This window comes from Delphinus delphis, chromosome 12, assembly GCF_949987515.2.
Source record: "Delphinus delphis chromosome 12, mDelDel1.2, whole genome shotgun sequence".
Lineage (NCBI taxonomy): Eukaryota > Metazoa > Chordata > Mammalia > Artiodactyla > Delphinidae > Delphinus > Delphinus delphis.
The window spans coordinates 70,531,955-70,550,171 of NC_082694.2; the positions used below are offsets into that span (position 1 = coordinate 70,531,955).

The window sequence follows — 18,217 nt, forward strand, 5'->3', positions numbered from 1 at the left end:
TTCATTTATTGTGTTGTTCATCATTGTTTGTTTGCTCACTCTTTAGTTCTTCTAGGTACTTGATAAACGTTTCTTGTATTTTCTCTGTTTCCAAGATTTTGGATCATCTTTACTATCATTATTCTGAAGTCTTTTTCAGGTAGACTGCCTATTTCCTCTTCATTTGTTTCGTCTGGTGGACTTTTACTTTGCTCCTTCATCTGCTGCGTATTTCTCTGTCTTCTCATTTTGCTTAGTTTACTGTGTTCGGGGTCTCCTTTTCACAGGCTGCATGTTTGTAGTTCCTGTTTTTTTTGGTGTCTGCCCCCAGTGGGTAAGGTTGGTGCAGTGGGTTGTGTAGCCTTCCTGGCAGAGGGGACTGGTGCCTGTGTTCTGGTAGATGAACCTGGATCTTATCTTTCTGGTGGGCAGGACTGCGTCCAGTGGTGTGTTTTGGGGTGTCTGTGCACCTGTTATGATTTTAGGCAGCCTCTCTGCTAATGGGTGTGATTGTGTTCCTGTCTTGCTAGTTGTTTGGCATAGGGTATCCAGCACTGTAGCTTGCTGGTCATTGTGTGGAGCTGGGTCTTAGTGTTGAGATGGAGATATGTGGGAGAGCTCTCGCTGATAGACATCACGTGCGGCCAGGAGGTCTCTGGTGGTCCAATGTCCAGAACTCGGCCTTCTCACCTCAGAGGCTCAGGCCTGAAAGCCAGCCGGAGCACCAAGACCCTATCAGCCACACGGCCAGGTGCGTGGGGAGTTTTTTGCCTTTTGGGAAGTCTGAGGTCTTCTGCCAGTGTTCAGTAGGTGTTCTGTAGGAGTTGTTCCACATGTAGATGTTTTTGTTTGTTTGTTTGTTTTTTTGTGGTACGCAGGCCTCTCACTGTTGTGGCCTCTCCCGTTGTGGATCACCCGCTCCAGACGCGCAGGCTCAGTGGCCATGGCTCACGGGCCCAGCCACTCCACAGCATGTGGGATCTTCCCGGACCGGGGCACAAACCCGTGTCCCCTGCATCGGCAGGCGGACTCTCAACCACTGTGCCACCAGGGAAGCCCTGTAGATGTATTTTTTTTTTTTTTTTTTTTTGCGGTACGCGGGCCTCTCACTGCTGCGGCCTCTCCCGTTGCGGAGCACAGGCTCCGGACGCGCAGGCCCAGCGACCATGGCTCACGGGCCCAGCCGCTCCGCGGCATGTGGGATCTTCGCGGACCAGGGCACGAACCCGCGTCCCCTGCATCGGCAGGCGGACTCTCAACCACTGTGCCACCAGGGAAGCCCTGTAGATGTATTTTTGATGTACATGTGGGGAGGAAGGTGATCTCCACGTCTTACTCTTCTGCCATCTTGAAGGTCCTCCCCATTATTCCTTTTAATCATAAGCAAATTTGAGTTTAAGCCATCATTTTAAAAAACAGCCTTGTTGATGTCCCTAGTTCGCTTTGAAAAAACCTTACTAACTCCTCGCTGCCTCCTGGATAATGTAGTTAGCCAGACAAGGTTGCTTATCGATCCAACCCCTGCCTCTCTTTCACCTTCATTCCTGATCCCTCCTACCCCCACAGACCCCATCCCCCAGGATGCCATGGATTCTTTTTAGATATTGCCCCAGTGCCACAGGAGTTGTACCATTTACACTCCCACCAGCAGTGTGTAAGTCCATCTTTTTCTCCACAGCCTTGCCAACAGCACATGTTCTTACATTTAGGAATTTTTGCCAATCTGAGAGATGAGAAGTGTTATCTCAGCATAGTTTTGATTTGAATTTCTCTTGTTTTGAGTAGGTGAAAGTGGTATACTTCTCTTCTTTGTTTATGCTGTTAGCTCTCACTGAAATGCCAGTAACCCCGACCTTCTTTCTCTCCTCCAACAAGGGCCTCATATTTCAAGTCACAGCTAAATATTTCCTTGTCTTTGTTGCTCTGAATCTTTCAATGTAGGATTAATTGTTTCCTCTTCTACAGGCCCTGGCCTGTTACATCTAGCTCACTTATGCCCTGAGGGATGCACCTTGGTCTCCTTCAAATTTAAATCCCCATTACTAACAGTGTCTGGAAAATCATCAGTGCTTACTAGGTAGTTTGATTGAGTAGTGGTTTTAAATCTGTTATGGCATGAGTAAGTATCTGGGCTTGAATTCTTACTGCAAGCTTAAAGCTCATGGATGTGATTGCAACCTTGTTGTTTTCACTGATATTATTCCATAATTTTCTCAAATGAGACAATCTTTGCAATGAGGAAAATACCGAATTTCAGAATTTTTGAAGACTTTTTCCATTCTTTTTTAAAAAAAGCTATAATAAATAAAAGTATCTCGATAAAAAGCACAGCAACACTATATTGTTGTGTCATTACAAAGTACTCTAATTTTCAAAGTCCAGAATAAATCTGTGATATGATTCAGTATCTTATAATAACTGAAAGGCTGACCCATAGCACTGGTCCTGTAACCAGTTAATGTGTGTTTGCTCTTGTCAGACAAAGTATTTCTATAACTTTACACAAAAAGTTTGTATAAAAACATTTTAATCTGAAAGATTTAAAAAATGCTGTTTTTAAGTCTTTTAGCTAAATGTCATACATTGTTTAACTGATTACCAAGTAAGTGATAGGGCAATGGATAAGAAATATCTCCCTGTTGCCCATAAGAAAATAGGAGTTTTGTTTTGTTGTTTTTGTTGTTGTTGTTTTTGGCTGCACTGGGTCTTTGTTGCTGTGCACGGGCTTTCTCTAGTTGTGGCGAGTGGGGGCTACTCTTTGTTTCAGTGTGCGGGCGTCTCATTGCGGTGGCTTCTCTTGTTGCAGAGCACGGGCTCTAGGCGCCCAGGCTTCAGTAGTTGCAGCACACAGGCTCAATAGTTGCGGCATGTGGGCCCTAGAACGTGTGAGCTTCAGTAGTTGCGGCACGTGGGGTCAGTAGTTGTAACACACGGGCTTAGTTGCTCCGCAGCATGTGGGATCTTCCCGGACCAGGGATTGAACTCATGTCCCCTCCATTGGCAGGCGGTTTCTTAACCACTACACCACCAGGGAAGTCCCAGAAAATAGGAGTTTTTAATGGAAAAGATGAGATTGGAAATTGCAGCTATGGTGACCTAATGCTAAATTATTTTACTTGTTTTCTCACGTTATTTTAGTGATACTGGATTTCTCACTTTTAAGAGATGATTTCTCCCCTCTTTTAAAACAGGAAAGTTGTAGCCAAGAGTGGAGGGAGGGAAGTCAAATGCCATCTAGGCTAATAATTGTCAGTATTGATGATTAGGATAACAAAGCATGGGGAAGTAGACAGAAAACAGAAACACTGGTTTCTAAGAAAAATATGAGAGTGCATACAAAGATAAAAACAGGCTCAATGTTTTATTGAGGAAAGCATAAATAAATCATGGTGTTTTTGCTCAGTGGATGAGGCAGCTGTTAAAATGATTAGAAAAGAAGACCTTGTAGCAAAACAATAAAGTATTTAATAAAACATTAAGTGGGGGATTCCCTGGTGGCACAGTGGTTGGGAATCTGCCTGCCAATGCAGGGAACACGGGTTCGAGCCCTGGTTTGGGAAGATCCCACATGCGGCGAAGCAGCTAAGCCTGGGCGCCACAACTACTGAGCCTGTGCTTCATCATGTGCCTCAACTACTGAAGTCCACATGCCTAGAGCCTGTGCTCTGCAACAAGAGAAGCCACCGCTATGAGAAGCCCGCGCATGGCAACAAAGAGTGGCTCCCACTTGCCACAACTAGAGAGAGCCCCCGCGCAGCAACAAAGACCCAACTCAGCCAGAAATAAATAAATAAATTTATTTAAAAAAGAAAAAATATTAAGTGGAAAGACAGATTATATATTTTTATATACCCTATGTACATAATTATATAGAAACACGCATTTGGAGGGAAATACAGAAAAATGAGAATTGTGGCAAGAATGTTCATTACTTTCAGTTTTATTATAGTTTTTATTATAAATATTCTGTTGTAAAAAATAAAGAGAAATGCAAAGAATGTGTTCAACTCAGGGGCAAAACCAAAATAAAACAAAACAAAAGGTAGAAGAAGAGTGAAAGAGTCTGTCTTTCACATAGTTATTTACTGAGTCACGGAATTTTAGAGCTGGGAATTCTGTCCCATAAGTTCTCAAACTTTCTGGTATCAGGACCTTTTTACACCCCTGAAAATATTTGAGCACCCCAGAGAGCTTTTGTTTATATGAGTTATATCTATCAGTATTTCCATATTAGAAATCAAAACTGATAAATTATAAAATATTAAATCATTTAAAAAGAACAGTGATAAACCGATTACATATTAACATAAATAATATATTTTATGAAAAGTAGATATTCCAAAGCAAAAAAATTTAATGAGAAGAATGCCATTGTTTTATATTTTTTGCAAATTTCTTTAATATTTGGCTCAGTTGAAGACAGCTGGGTTTTCATATCTGCTTATCCATTCAGTCTGTTGTGATATGTTGTTTTGGTTAAAGTATGGAAAGAAAATCTGGTCTCAGACAGCTGTGTAGTTGGGAAAGGGAGGAATATTTTAAAAGCTTTTGCAGATAATTGTGGATATGCCACGTTGCCTCTGGAACATTCCACTGTACAGTCATGAGAGAATCAGATTGAAAAAAGCAAATGATGTCTTAATATTATTATGAAAATAGTTTTGACCTCATGGGCTCCTTGGAAATGTTTTAGGAACCTTGCAGGGGGACCTCTGACCATACTTCGAGAACCACTGCTCTAGCCCTTGAGAGATAAGAAAACTGAAACCAGAATGTTAGGTGATTTCCCCCCAATCACGTAGTTAGTGGAAGACAGAGCACTGGGACACAGTTCTTCTGGTTTCATTCCTCATGCTTTTGGAGGACTTAAATTATAGTATGACTTAGGACAACTTTTGGAAACTGATCCTGAGCGTACTTATGAGGGAGTTCTGAGATATCAAGTATAATTCCTTTTCATCTTGAAGATTTAAGAAACCACACAAAACTCCATGATAGGTAAATCAAAACTTTTAGGGAAAGTAGCATTAGGATTATAAGTGGATTTGTAAAAGTGTAATTTTTAACAAATATAAGAGGATACAGAAACATTAATTTAAACATTACATTTATGATAAGTGATATAATTACAAACGTATATTAACCACCTCTGACTAGCTAAAGACTTCCTAGCATCTTCTTTCTCAATTTTAAGTATACACTTTTAATTTCATTTTGGTTTTTTGCAGTTATTTGCATATCCATTATAAGAGGCATTTTCCACGTCTGAACCTCCATTCAAATGCTGGGTGACTTTCTGTTTTTATTTTTAACGTTGCTCACGCATTCCTCTCAGATTCCACTGAAATCTCAGAAACATTAGTAGCTTGGATGCCTGAGATGGAAAACACTTTGGAAAACTTTATTTAGCCTATTCGAGTAGGCATTTCTCAAACTACACCGTCAATGCATAGCTATGTATAAGGGCCTTTGGACGGTAACTTCCTAGTGTTAATCACCCTCATTTAGCCCTCTTACATATATGTGAGAACCTTTCCCTCCCTCCATTCAGTGCTGGCCTACAGTCTCTGTCCTGGATCTGAGACTTTCCTTCAGAATTCTTCAGAAATAGTCATTTGAAGGACACCTGAGTTGTAGTCCTGATTTTGGTAGGACCTTTACAAACCATTTAAATGCGTCATTCCTTTATTATCTCATCTGTAAAATGAAGATAGTAATACCTAGCCTATTTATCTTTTTTTCATTTCATATGTTTTATTGAAATATAGTTAACTTACAGTATTAGTTTCAGGTGTACAACATAGTAATTCCATCCTAGCCTATTTGTCTTTTACAGTTGTTTTAAGATTCAAATAAAATAATGTAAGTGGAAATGCATTTGAATATAGCAGTAGTACATAGGATAGTGTGTAGCATTGTCTGTAGTAATGCAAAATACTATTTATTTTGCTATAAAATTTCCCATGTAATTCATTACAACTTGGTTGGGAGAATCCTAAGTTAACTTAATCTTAGAGTTCAGAGATATTTGAAAAATATGAAGTATACTTGTTTTTTTTTCTCTTCACAGAAAAAGATAATGCTAAATACGTTTTTAGACACCATGATGGCCGATCCTCCTCCCCAGTGCCTTGTCTGGCTACCTCTCATGCATAGGCTTGCCCACGTTGAGAATGGTAAGCAGAACTTTTATCATCCAGTTCCCTGTGCTATAGGAAGTATATGAACTGACAGTATTTGTAATGTCCTTAGTTATTATCATTGAAAATTACAGTTGACATTTGCTGGCACTCCATCATTTGAATTTGTGGTTTTAGCTTCCAAAAGAGGAATATTTATTTCTCAAAAAAAAAAAAAAAAAAGGGAGGGAGGACTTATTTATACTTAGATAGGATACCAAGAGGTAGTAATATCAGGTCAGAAAACTTTGTGGTTCAAACGCCAGGCTTTTCCCCCAAGATTCCAGATGGTTGTTTTCTGCTTAAACCCACCTGACTTAGCCATGACTTCCTTTAGTTTATAAAAAGCATAACTCCAAAAAATTGTATATATTCAATATCAACCACTAACACTATAAAATTTTGGAATAGTTTAAAGGAAAATAGCCAAGATAGAATTTGGTACTGGGTTTCACCCATATTCAGTTTTTTCCTTTACCACTGAATTACTCTCAGTATCCTTCCCAAGTAGTTTGACTTAAATCTTTGTTTCACTTGAAATTGAAATGGTACTTATCTCTTAGTAACTACTTAGGTTTTTCTGCTATTGCTATCAGTTTATCTCCTTGTTTAGGTTGTTTGAATTCATTAAAGGAAAGGTCCTAGCTTTTCTCTGGAAGCTCCCTTCTTTCAAGGCTCTTCTTGCCTGTCTCTCCTCATTCCACAAAAGAGAAGGAGTGATAGCTGAGCGGCGCTAAAAAGCGGAGTCCTCTTTTTTCATTTTGTAAGAATGAGAGAACGCTACCGTACTCTTTTTATTTTCTCTCCCTCCTACTCATACTTTTTTTTTTTTTTTAAACTTCTCAGGCTTTCACTCAGTCATGGCTTTAGTTCACAAGTCCTTAGATTCAAGATTATTTTCCTAAAGTCCTGGAATCTCTTGAGTAGACTAAAACAGCTAAATTTTTTTTTTTTTTTTTTTTTTTTGCGGTTCGCGGGCCTCCCACTGCTGTGGCCTCTCCCGCTGCGGAGCACAGGCCCGGAACGCGCGCATGCCCAGTGGCCGTGGCTCACGGGCCCAGCTGCTCTGCGGCATGTGGGATCTTCCCGGACTGGGGCACGAACCCATGTCCCCTGCATCGGCAGGTGGACTCTCAACCACTGTGCCACCAGGGAAGCCCAAACAGCTAAATTTTTAAACAGGATTTTTGGATAGAGATTTATGCTGTTAAATTATTACAGTGTTGGTTCTTTTGAGGGACAATACCTTTATAGCACTAAATGTTTTTGTAGTTTCATATCCAGCTCATTTTCATAAAATCATTTCATATCTGCTATCCCAAGTAGAGAGGATCTCAGTTGTCGAGATCTAGTGTTATCCGTATGAACATTTTGTTGTGACTTTGTATGTAGTATATTATTTATAAATTACATTCTTATGTGATTAACACTTTCATTATTCCTTAGAAATATTTTGATAACAAAAATTTAAATTTCTTAGAGGAGGTATGTCCTTTGGATTTCTCATTCCAGATTTTAGTTTTCTGTTATTCTTGAGTGATCTTGTTGTATTATTTTTCTCACCTAGTGCTCAGGTTTTGTTGTTGTTGTTTGTTTGTTTTGAGACTTGATTCTCTAGTTAATATGCATTTTTGGAAGTAGGACTAAAAATCCTTATGATTGAGACAACACTGCCTTTGTATACACAGTGCTAGAAAGAGTTGTTCAAATGAATATTGAATATTATATCCCTCTTTCCTTTGACTTCCATTTCTTGTGTTCAGAATTGAATTGCCAGAGGGAACAATCGTGCTGTCAACATTTAAAAGTATAAATAACAGGGCTTCCCTGGTGGCGCAGTGGTTGAGAGTCCGCCTGCCGATGCAGGGAACACGGGTTCGTGCCCCGGTCCGGGAAGATCCCACATGCTGTGGAGTGGCTGGGCCCGTGAGCCATGGCCGCTGAGCCTGCGCGTCCCGAGCCTGTGCTCCGCAACAGGAAAAGGCAAAGCAGTGAGAGGCCCGCGTACCAAAAAAAAAAAAAAAAAAGTATAAATAACAATCTGTAATATACGGTTGTGCATTTATTGCCCACTTCCACTGAGTAAACTGGACTTTCAGGCTATAAGAGAATCCCAGTAACCCCCATAAATCCTGACTGCCGGCTGGCGGTTTTTCCTGAGGTAAGATGCTGTGTGAGGTGGAGAAAGGAGTCTCAGGTCACCTGAGTTTCCCTCTCTCCAAATCACTGCCCCTTCATTGGTTAGAGCACCTTATTTTATGCCAATACTTGGAGCTCTTACCTAAAACTAGTATTTTGATATGGTAGCCTTACTTTTTTACCAGTTACCATTTGCACCCAGGTATGTAGTAGTATTTATTTATTTATTTATTTACTGGCTGTGCTGTGTGTCATGTGGGATCTTAGTTCCCCAACCAGGGATTGAACCAGTGCCCCCTGCGTTGAAAGCTCGGAGTCTTAACCACTGGACTTCCAGGAAAGTCCCTGTAGTATTTAGTTCAGCAAACATTTGGAGGCCTTCAGTCCAAAGGACTGTGTGAAATACCACTTGCAAGTAGCAGAGACATAAAGCATGGTGTACTGGCTCTCACAGATTTTATGTTAGTGAAGGAAACATATGTCCACAACTAACAATATACATCTCTTTAAAAAAATAGGTTTGGAAGAGAAATTTTGGAATGAGGGTGTCTCTCCTCCTTACTGGTTTATTTACCTAAAATTTGAGACACGAATGTCATTTTAAAGAAGGAAATTAGTTGTTTTTTAAGGTGGATTGTAATCTATTCTAAATGGAAAATTTTGTTATTTTCTTTTTATTCCAGTGAATGGCTGGTTAGGTTAACTAAATTGAAGACAATTTAGATTCTTCACTTCTAGTTTTGTTTTCACCTTTGCTTTTATGTTAAATTTGGTTTTCCACTGTACTGACTTTATTCTCCAAATGAAAATGACTTCTTTCTCCCTCTGGTTCCCTCTCCTCCCTGCCCTCATCCCTCAAGTCTTCCACCCCGTGGAGTGCTCCTATTGCCGGTGTGAGAGTATGATGGGTTTCCGGTACCGATGCCAGCAGTGCCACAACTACCAGCTCTGCCAAAATTGCTTTTGGCGTGGCCATGCCAATGGCCCTCACAGCAACCAGCACCAGATGAAGGAGCATTCCTCTTGGGTAACTGCTTTGTGTCTCAGTCTGTGTCCCCAGCGGTTATCTGTTTCATCCATAACAGCACCAGGGCCACTTTTCTGATAGATGCCTATCAAATAAGGATGTGGTGTCATAAAATATTAACCCTTACATTTATGATGGGGCTTGCAGATATGTTGTGCTTCATCACTTGATTTGAAAAGGAGAGTTTTTAAAGTTCTAGGAGATGGAGATATTATGACCTTTGATGTGGTCCCTTTTATTCAGTAAAATGGAATGTTGCAGTGCTCGCTTTCCCAGTGAAAAGTGTCTTCTTTTTTTTTTTTATTAATTAATATTTATTTTTGGCTATACTGGATCTTTGTTTTTGTGCGTGGGCTTTCTCCAGTTGCGGAGAGCGGGGGCCACTCCTCATCGCGGTGCACGGGCCTCTCACTGTCGCGGCTTCTCTTGTTGCGGAGCACAAGCTCCAGACGCGCAGGCTCAGTAGTTGTGGCTCACGGGCCTAGATGCTCTGCAGCATGTGGGATCCTCCCAGACCAGGGCTTGAACCTGTGTCCCCTGCATTGGCAGGTAGATTCTCAACCACTGCGCCACCAGGGAAGCCCGAAAAGTGTCTTCTTTTAAAATTGTACAAGGGGGTACCACCCCCACCCCAGAAGACTTACTCTCTGAGCTTTAAGGAAGATTTAAAGTTCTTTTTTTCAAGCAAACTTTATTCATGCTTATAGGGTTTAAATGTTGCAGGGAAAGCTGCATGAGATGAAGGAGTTAAATTTTTACCTCTCTAAAGTTGGGTAGATACTGTATTTTACAATTGCCACACTGATGTCTTTACTTTCAAAAGCAATCTTTTTTTTTTTTAATATAAATTTATTTATTTACTTTTGGCTGTGTTGGATCTTCGTTTCTGTGTGAGGGCTTTCTCTAGTTGCGGCGAGCGCGGGCCACTCTTCATTGCAGTGCGTGGGCCTCTCACTGTTGTGGCCTCTCTTGTTGCGGAGCACAGGCTCCAGACGCGCAGGCTCAGCAATTGTGGCTCATGGGCCCAGTTGCTCCGTGGCATGTGGGATCTTCCTGGACCAGGGCTCGAACCTGTGTCCCCTGCATTGGCAGGCAGATTCTCAACCACTGCACCACCAGGGAAGCCCCAAAAGCAATCTTTTAAATAACAGTATTTGGGTAGAGGTCAATGTCTGATTTTTCTGTGGTGTTTATAAATCATGTAACAAGTTTAATATCAATCATTTTTTCTTCCCTTCTCTCAGTTTATTTCCAGAGTTTAAAAAATGTCATATTTTTATTTCCTAAATTGCTATAGCCTTGCTTTAAATCCTTTTCCTCTAGCTTTTGTTTGTTGGTTGGTTAGTTTGCTAAAAGGTAGAAAAATATATAGGGTCATAAGTATAATTCAGGATCTAGGTTCTTAAGCCCGGTCATCCTATTAGACTTTAAGTATTAGAAAGCTTCAATAAGCAGGGTTTTTTTTCTATTTTCTTTTTTTTCCTAGTTAACCGTCTTAAAACTCAACCAAGAAAAAAGCAAATAAGTTTATATCAGGGATTAGTTAAAAACAAGAAACAAACTTTAATCAGGTGTATACTTTACTTCCTACATCTCTGATAATGTGTTAGAGATAATTTTTTATTAGATGGCTTTTCAGTTACAGCTAACACATAAAATTTTGTTAAACTGAACCTCCTATCCTGGGTCTTATGTTGTAAATTCCAATATTTCTTTTGGTTGAGGAGTCATTATTTTAAATTTTTTAAACAAGCAAAGGGAAAACAAAAAATAAAACCCAGTAGTTTATTCTCTTTTTCATTGACTAGAGAGAATTTATAGATTTTCAAATTGTTACTTTTTCTTCTTCTTAAAGTACAAGTATCCCGCTGTGTTAAATGACTTATTAATATTTTTCAACTGTTTTTTGTTTAGAGTCTAACTCTTTACACTGAGAAGGCTCGTTGCCTTATTACCTTTCATAATGACTGGATTCTCTGGAATGTATCTACTGAAAGTTTTTCTAGATGTTGGGGCTAGGAGGATGAGGAACTTCTTTTTCACCTTAGTTTGAACTTGCTCATTTAGCTAATTTAAAACCCATATAGAAATGGGAATTTTACATTTATTTAAAGATAAGTGACTGTTTGAATATTGCTTTATGATTTACAAAGCAGTTTTTCATATACTCTGTTGATCTGTAACCTACATAAAGGAAAGTACAGAAATCACAAGTGAATTCTTACATTTCTGTTTGATCCTCACAACACTCTTGTGAAGTAAGTCTTATCGCCATTTATTGTTATTTTTATTTCAGCTTTGTTATTTTTTTCTAGTTTATTAATTTATTTTTGTTATAGTGACTTAAGAGTTAAGGAAAAATCAAGTATTATCAGCATGCATAATTTTGAAGCTGGTATCATAAATGTATTAGTTCTGAATTTTGATGAGTATTTGCATTATGATGGTAGATGCATATTGGTAAGGTCTTTTACATGTCTGTGTGTGACTTGCTTTTAAGACTAGGACTCTGTGTGCAGTGCCCTTGTTCTTTGAGGAAGATATGGATGAATTTTGAGGCTGTTGTGGGTAAAGAAATTTCCACCTAACAAAAAAATGTGTTATCAGTTTAATAGTAATTTCTTTGAAGTTTGTCCACTGTGTTTGTACTAAAATTTTGAATGAATGTTTCTCTGTGTTCACCACAGATGAATTTAGTGTGCATTTAACCAGTCTGTATATGAATTTGCATTGTAGATTTGATATGTGTAGTGTTGGTGCTTGGAAATTTATTTTGATTTTTCCAAAAGTTCTGTTTAACGTTTTATCTAAGTAACTGTGCAGTATAATTCGCCATTCTTTTATTCATCAATCCATTCATTTGTCTTTATTATAGAAAAGAATGCCATATGGTACCATACCTGTAATTCATTCTGTCCATTCATTATTTATTCAAAAGATATATTTTGAGCACCTGCTATGTCCCAGGCACTCTGTAAGAGGCTTGTGAGATACATCTATGAACAAACTAGACGACGATTCCTGCCTTGTTTGAGCTTAAATTTTAAGGGTGTTAAAGAGACCACTAGGGCTCACCAACATCACTGTTTTCCTGTTCTTGCTGGGCACACATCTAGACTACATTTCTCAGCCCCACTGTATCCAAAAGGACCATGTGAATAGCTGTTACCAGTGGAATGTGATCAGAGTGATATGTCTCTTGCCAGAACAAGACAGTTAATAACTGGGTGCCTTTTCTATCCTCTCTAGCAGCTTGATGGAGAGAATTTCATCAGGACCCAGAGAGGGTGAAACCATAAAATGAAAGGAAACTGCGTCCTTGAACAATGGGTGGAGAGGAATATGCTGCCAACCTGTGTGACTCTGATGGAAGCAAGGGAGAAACTCTGTGTTAAGCTACTGAGGTTTTAGTTTTTGCTACAGTGGTTGGTACTTACCAACCTTACTTACCAAAACAAAACCTTAACATTTGTTTCATTGGCTTAGCGGTCAGGAAGCACGCTGATGAGGACACTGATATTGGAGTTGGGAAAGACAGAAACCCAAGTTCTGCAGTGGTGACCAATTTGGTAAATTTGTCATCCATGATAATTTGGAAGACTTCCTTCATGCCAAGCGAACTCTAGGTCAAACGTTGGAAAAGGTCAGAGTGTGTGTTGACTCTTATTGGTAAGGTATTACATGAAAGAGATGAGCTTAGGAAAGAATTGGCTAGCTTTCCAGCAAAAAATGAAAGGGAATAGAGAAAGTTCTGAGAGTTGGGGCAGTGAAAGGAAAAACAGACTATTTCTAGAGAGCAAGAGATAAGAGTTGAGAGAGGTTTTGAGCATCAAAGACCTAGTAAGTGTTCTCAGTTGAAAAAAAAAATGTGACAGTCCTGTGGCAAAGATCAGATGAAGTATAGTTCTTAACTGGCTTCTCATCAGAATCATCTTGCTCCCACCTTCATAGCTTCTGATTTAATGGGTCCAGGGTACATGAAACCCGGACACAGGCAGTTTTTGAAAGTTCTGTTTTGCAGCCAAGATTCTGTTTTGCAGCCAGAGTTGGAAACTGCTGACCTGTTGTTTCATGTGGCCTCCAGGTGGCTTCGGTTAGTTGAAAGCAAGAGGAATGGAGGCATGTCTGGGGAAGAACTTTGTGTGTGGTTACTGGCACATGGAGCCGACTGGAAACAAATAGATCAAAGGCCTGCTAAGTTTTTGACGGAATTCTGTTGGCAATGGAACCATGAGCCTGACTATTACAGCTATAAAATCAATTTTTAAGGACCCAGAACTTGCCCTAGAAAGAGGTGGGTTATGAAGGTTTTACGGCCCCTCAGGAGGGTATGCCAGAGCCCACATGGCCAAGGAGAATATTTGGTAAGGAAGAACCTTCTCCTCCTGTCCCACTCTTGTATATTGGGACTGGGGAGAGCAGGGGCAAATAACATGCCTTTTCAGTTCATAGGTTGTGTCTTAAGGAGCTGCACGTGGTCTTGATGAAGGAAACTGGCAGAGCCAGAGGTCCTGCACTTGTAGTTAGATTTGCTGACTGAATGGGACTTCAGGTTTGCTTCTGGGCGGTGGGAGAGGCTTGAGTGTGTTCTTTGGGTAGTGAAAGTGAGCAGAAAGATATTTAGTGATTAGAAATCCTTACCAGTATCCATGTTTTCCTTTTCTTCTGGATATGTAACTAGATTATATAGCCATCCTCCTTGTAGCCGGATGGGCCATATGACTAGTTCTTACCCATGGAATTTGTTTGGAAGTCATCTGTGTTACTTCTGGGTCAAGGTAGTTTAAAGCAGGTGTGTCTTCTCCATTCTTTCTATCTTTGCCTTTCCCACTCCCTATGTACACCAGCCCAAATGAAAGGATCTCTGTTAGTTAACAGAGGCAGAGTCCTTAGATGAAAGGAGACTGGGGCCCTGAATTCATGGATCAGAGCCCCTCTTCCAGTGTACACTGGACTCTCACATGAGCAAGAAATCAGAAAAAGGAATCAAGGGTAGGAGTGGGGATAGTCTTATAGGCCTTGTTGAGAAAGTGAGATTTGAGCAAAGTCTTAGATGTCTGCCTGCAGACATCTGGGGAAGAGCAGAAGTTTTCAGGATCGTGGCCGTACAGCAAGAGTGTGCATGTGAATTCAGGGAACAGCAAAAATGCCAGAGTAGCCAGAGCAGAAGGAGCAGCAGGAGAGCTGTAGGGAGGGGGTCAGAGAGGTGACAAGGGCCTTGCTGGCCATTGTAAGGGCTTTGGCTTTTACTCTGAGTGAAAGGAGGAATCTTTGTAGAGCTTTGGGTAGAAGATAGCTTGAGTTGATTTATATTTTAAAATGATCCGTCTGGATGCCATGTAAAGAGTAAACAGTGGAAGGAAAAGATAGAAGCAGACCATTTCAGAGAGATGATTACAGTAATTAAAACAAGATATGGTAGGATGTTAGCAGTAGAGGTGATGAAAAGAGCTGAATTAGGATATGCTTTATAAATCTGCTTCATGGGTGGGATGTGGCTTGTGAGAGGAAAGGAGTCCAGGGAAGCTCTAAGGTTTTGTCCCAAATAGTTGGAAGGATGGAATTGCCATCTGCTGAGATGGGGAAGGTTTGGGCTAAACATCATTTAACAGTGATTTAAAAAAAACCAAAAACAACAACAGCAGTGTATCAGGATCTTCCTCCAAATCTGAATCATTTAAATATGGCAATAAAAATCCTACAAAATATTATGCATAGTTTGAATAAGGTATTATTTTTAAAAGTATAATTTAATAGAAAGCATCATAGTCTCTGTGACTGAATGAACCACTTAAACAGAAGTCCTTGTTCAGATCATAAGGCTGGAATGGTCGACAGGACCCACCTCTGTGTGGGCCTCTGAATGTGGCTTGTGCTTTTCTCAGCATGGAGACATTATTTTAAGAGAGAGCATCACCGGAGGAAGCAGCTGGAGGACCAGCATCCCTAGAGAGCTATGGGGAAGCTGCAAGGCCTTGTCTTACCTGGCTGTAAAGTTATGCGGCAACATTCCGCCATATTCTGTTGGTCACAGTCTCTAAGGCTGGAGGGAAGGAGAAGGGACTTCATCTCATGATGCTGGGGTGGTGGTCAAGTCCATCACAGTGGAGCAAGGGTGGTGAGAGAGATCCCTGCAGTTATGTTTGGAAAATACAGTCTGCCACCCAGCGGATAAAGCCTTCCATTCTGATCAAGGATTTTCGTTCAGCCATGGAGACTATCATGTTTTTCTACCACGTTAGTACAGTTCGGTGGCATTAAGTATATTCACGTTGTTGTGCGACCATCACCACCATCCATCTTTGGGACCTTTTCATCTTCCCAAATGGAAACTCTTAACCCTTTCCTGATCTGCAAGGAGGGCTGGAGGTAAACAAGACTGCTCTCATTCCCTGCCTTCCCCCTTGCCTTACTTTCAGGTGTCCACTTATTCTTGTCTTCACTTTGCCAAGAGAAATTTGACCAATTCCCATGTGGTTACTACTCCATGGCAGGAAGTGTGTATGTGTGTGCACAATACACTTGTACCACAGTACAGTTTGTTGTCAGTAGAGGTAGTTATAGAACTTAGTTGATGACATGGAAATTTCACCTTTCTTCCCAGCAGATGGCAGACTCCACCTCTGAACAAAGTTACTTATCCCGTTCTTCAAAATCTATAAATGACAAAGTATTGGATTTGTTTAACAATCTCTATTAATATTATTGCTTTTTTTTAAAGTAAATGTTAATGAGCAACTCACATATGTCCAGTGTAGTTGTTTGGGCACTGATGATATTAAATCATTTACTTTAAGGAGTCAGAAAATTATGTTGTTATAGACTTGGAACAATTAAGACTGTTGACTTTGTCAGAAGCAATGTTTCATTTTCATGTGATCAGCATACCTCTCCTCACATCTCTAGAATTCTAAGAGATAATGTGTATTCATTGAGGGAAAAGGTACACTTCTTGGCCATGCCCCTGTTCACTTCTAAATAGTTACATGTCATAGTTAAATAGCTACTTTGTACCTGGTGCAAAACTAGGCAGGAGGACTATTTTTTTTAAAGGCATAAGACAGTATACCTACTTGTAGCAAGTTACAGCAGGAGGTAAGATACACACATGAAGAAAATCCAAACAAAAGCTACAAAATCTAGTCCCTTAGGTCAGTGCCCCACACTCCTCGGAAAAACTGCTGAGACTTGCCCACTGTGGCTCTGACCTGTTTTGTTTGGGTTTTTTTTTTAACATCTTTATTGGAGTATAATTGCTTTACAGTGGTGTGTTAGTTTCTGCTGTATAACAAAATGAATCAGCTGTACATATACATATATCCTCATATCCCCTCCTTTTTGCGTCTCCCTCCCACCCTCCCTATCCCACCCCTCTAGGTGGTCACAAAGCACCGAGCTGATCTCCCCGTGCTATGTGGCTGCTTCCCACTAGCTATGTATTTTACGTTTGGTAGTGTATATATGTCCATGCCACTCTCTCACTTCGTCCCAGCTTCCCCTTGCCCCTCCCCATGTCCTCAAGTCCATTCTCTACATCTGCATCTTTATTCCTGTCCTGCCTGTAGATTCTTCAGAGCCTTTTTTTTTTTTTTTTTAGATTCCATATATATGTGTTAGCATACGGTATTTGTTTTTCTCTTTCTGACTTCACTCTGTATGACAGACTCTAGGTCCATCCACCTCGCTACAAATAACTCAATTTCGTTTCTTTTTATGGCTGAGTAATATTCCATTGTATATATGTGCCACATCTTCTTTATCCATTCATCTGTTGATGGATACTTAGGTTGCTTCCATGTCCTGGCTATTGTAAATAGAGCTGCAATGAACATTGTGGTACATGACTCTTTTTGAATTACGGTTTTCTCAGGGTATATGCCCAGTAGTGGGGCTGTCTAAGCATTTCTTTTAACCCTTTTTCTTGATAGAAATTTGGCTTTCCTGTAGGTGTTCCACTTCTCTCGCAGCCCTTTCAGGTGGTGGCTGTCTATTCTCCTACATCCACATGAATCTTTAGGGTTTGGGAGGTGAAATTATTGTTAGAGTGACCGTATAAATTAGCATATAATCCAGACTCATGTGAGAGTGGAAGGGGACACTGTTAATTATGCAGGGACAACATGCGTAAACTGCAATTATCCTGGGTAAACTATTTATGGTCACTGTTTTAGTTTTCGTTTCCTGCATAGTAAATAACCATAAACTTAGCAGCCTAAAACACCAGAAATATGTTATCTAGGTCAGAAATCCAGGCAATGGCATGGCTGGATTCTCTGCTGTAGGTCTCACTGCATTGAAATCGAGGTGTCAGCTGAGGCTGTAGTTATCATCTGGGCTTGAGGGTCCTCTTGTCATCTCACTGGTTGTTGGCAGGATTCATTTCATTGCAGCTGTGATGATGAGGTCCCCGTTTTCCTGATAGCTGCCAGCCAGGGGCGACTCTCAGCTCCCAGGGGCTACCTGCAGTTCCTTGACATGTGGCCCTCATAGGCACTTCACAGCATAGATGTTGGCTTTCTTCGAGGCCAGCTAGAGTGCATCTCTCTGAAACCTCTTCTGAAACCAGCCAGAAAAACATGCTGCTTTTAAACAGCTCACCTGATTAGACCAGGTCCACCTAAGGTAATCTTCCTTTTGCTGTATAACAGAATCAGAGGAGTGATCGTTTATCATATCCACAGTTTCCACCTACATTCAAAGAGGAAAGGCTGATATAAGGATGAGAATTAACCTCAATTATAAGTTGAGGGTCAGCTTATATTTCTGTGAATGCTGTCACCCTGATTATTTTCCTTCTTTTATTCCTTCCTGCCAGTTCTAGATCTTTACACCCTGAATCTCTTAGATTAAAAAAAAAAAAGGGGCTTCCCTGGTGGCGCAGTGGTTGAGAGTC

At 40.4% G+C, this 18,217-nt stretch overlaps 1 protein-coding gene across 11 annotated transcripts in view; it reads left to right on the forward strand.

Annotated features, from left to right (window-relative positions):
* Positions 1-18,217, forward strand: part of DTNB (dystrobrevin beta) — a 243,996-nt gene that overhangs the window by 79,316 nt on the left and 146,463 nt on the right. For 10 of the 11 annotated variants that reach the window (XM_060026983.1, XM_060026981.1, XM_060026982.2 and 7 more), the window contains exons 7-8: positions 6,050-6,155; positions 9,158-9,324. In XM_060026983.1, the coding sequence (XP_059882966.1) occupies positions 6,050-6,155; positions 9,158-9,324 (273 nt within the window). Of the gene's footprint in view, positions 1-6,049; positions 6,156-9,157; positions 9,325-12,573; positions 16,539-18,217 lie in introns of those variants that run through there. The other variant, XM_060026989.1, reaches the window with a different exon arrangement.